This window comes from Diaphorina citri, unplaced genomic scaffold, assembly GCF_000475195.1.
Source record: "Diaphorina citri unplaced genomic scaffold, Diaci psyllid genome assembly version 1.1 scaffold20304, whole genome shotgun sequence".
In the NCBI taxonomy this organism is placed as follows: Eukaryota; Metazoa; Arthropoda; class Insecta; order Hemiptera; family Psyllidae; genus Diaphorina; species Diaphorina citri.
Window position 1 is genome coordinate 9,559 of NW_007397656.1, and position 958 is coordinate 10,516.

Genomic DNA, 958 nt, shown 5'->3' on the forward strand with positions numbered 1-958 from the left:
TTAATTGATTTTTTTTTTTTTTTTTTTTTTTTTTTTAACAGCCTAAGTGGTGCAGTGGTTGGCCCCAGTGGTGCGGAGGTTGGTGGTTCGAGTCCAAGTCAAGTCATGAAATTTATCTAGGTGTAATAATGGGGTTGCGATATGTGTGACAAGCATTTAGAAATGTTGAACACAATTCCTTTTTCTTTTTTGCTGGCAATAGCACCCCCACATCACTGTGGACAAACCTTGTGGCGTGAGCCACCTTCCTGTGGACAAACCCTGTAGCGTGAGCCACCTTCCTGGACCTGGAAAATGACTGAAGTTTGTACAAGACGTTAACAAGAAGTAGAAGAAATTTAACTTGAACATTTCGCTATCTTAGTTGTTCTGTTTATCGCGTAACAATCCTTTGGTACTTACCTACGTGTTTTCTCCTCTAGAGTTTTAATCTTGAAGTGAAGACCGTATTGAAACTAGTCTTTTTGTTTTCTAGGATAAAAAAGCCGACTCCAAATCAAGTAAAGCCAAGAAAGACGAAGACTCGATTGAAGAAGAAGCGGCATTGGAAAGTCTTAACCTAGTGCGTGTGGGGGTGATATTTCTACTCACTCATGGCATCGTCACAGTGATAGGTGCCTCTTCTTCTTGCACAATATAGGGTACCGGTGACGGAGTCCTCGCTGGAGAGAGACAACGATAGACAGAGACAGAAAGCACGGGAAGGAGATTAGTAAAGCAGTTAAAGCTATTAGTGAGTTGTTGTTGTTGTTTACTAATGCAAATGAATTGATTTTATTAGTTCATTTTCCTAAAAGCTAGTGAGTAAAACTACAATAGTTTCTTAGGTTAAAACCAAGAAAGTAGTACGGAGCGATAACTGATGCTAATGAAACATGTAGTTATTTACCTATTACCAAATTTTGTTCCTCATCAATTACTTACTTTTGTTTGTCTATTATGGGTACTGTTATCTTTT

General features: G+C 38.6%; 1 protein-coding gene across 1 annotated transcript in view; it reads left to right on the top strand.

Annotated features, from left to right (window-relative positions):
• The window catches only part of LOC103523350 (glycosylphosphatidylinositol anchor attachment 1 protein-like), a gene marked incomplete at its 3' end in the record, with an annotated part of 10,166 nt that extends 9,552 nt beyond the window's left edge, over positions 1-614 (top strand). The window contains exon 2 of the mRNA XM_008488404.2: positions 474-614. Coding sequence (XP_008486626.1) covers positions 474-614 — 141 coding nt within the window. The remainder of the gene's footprint in view (positions 1-473) is intronic.
• Positions 615-958: the final 344 nt, after the last annotated feature.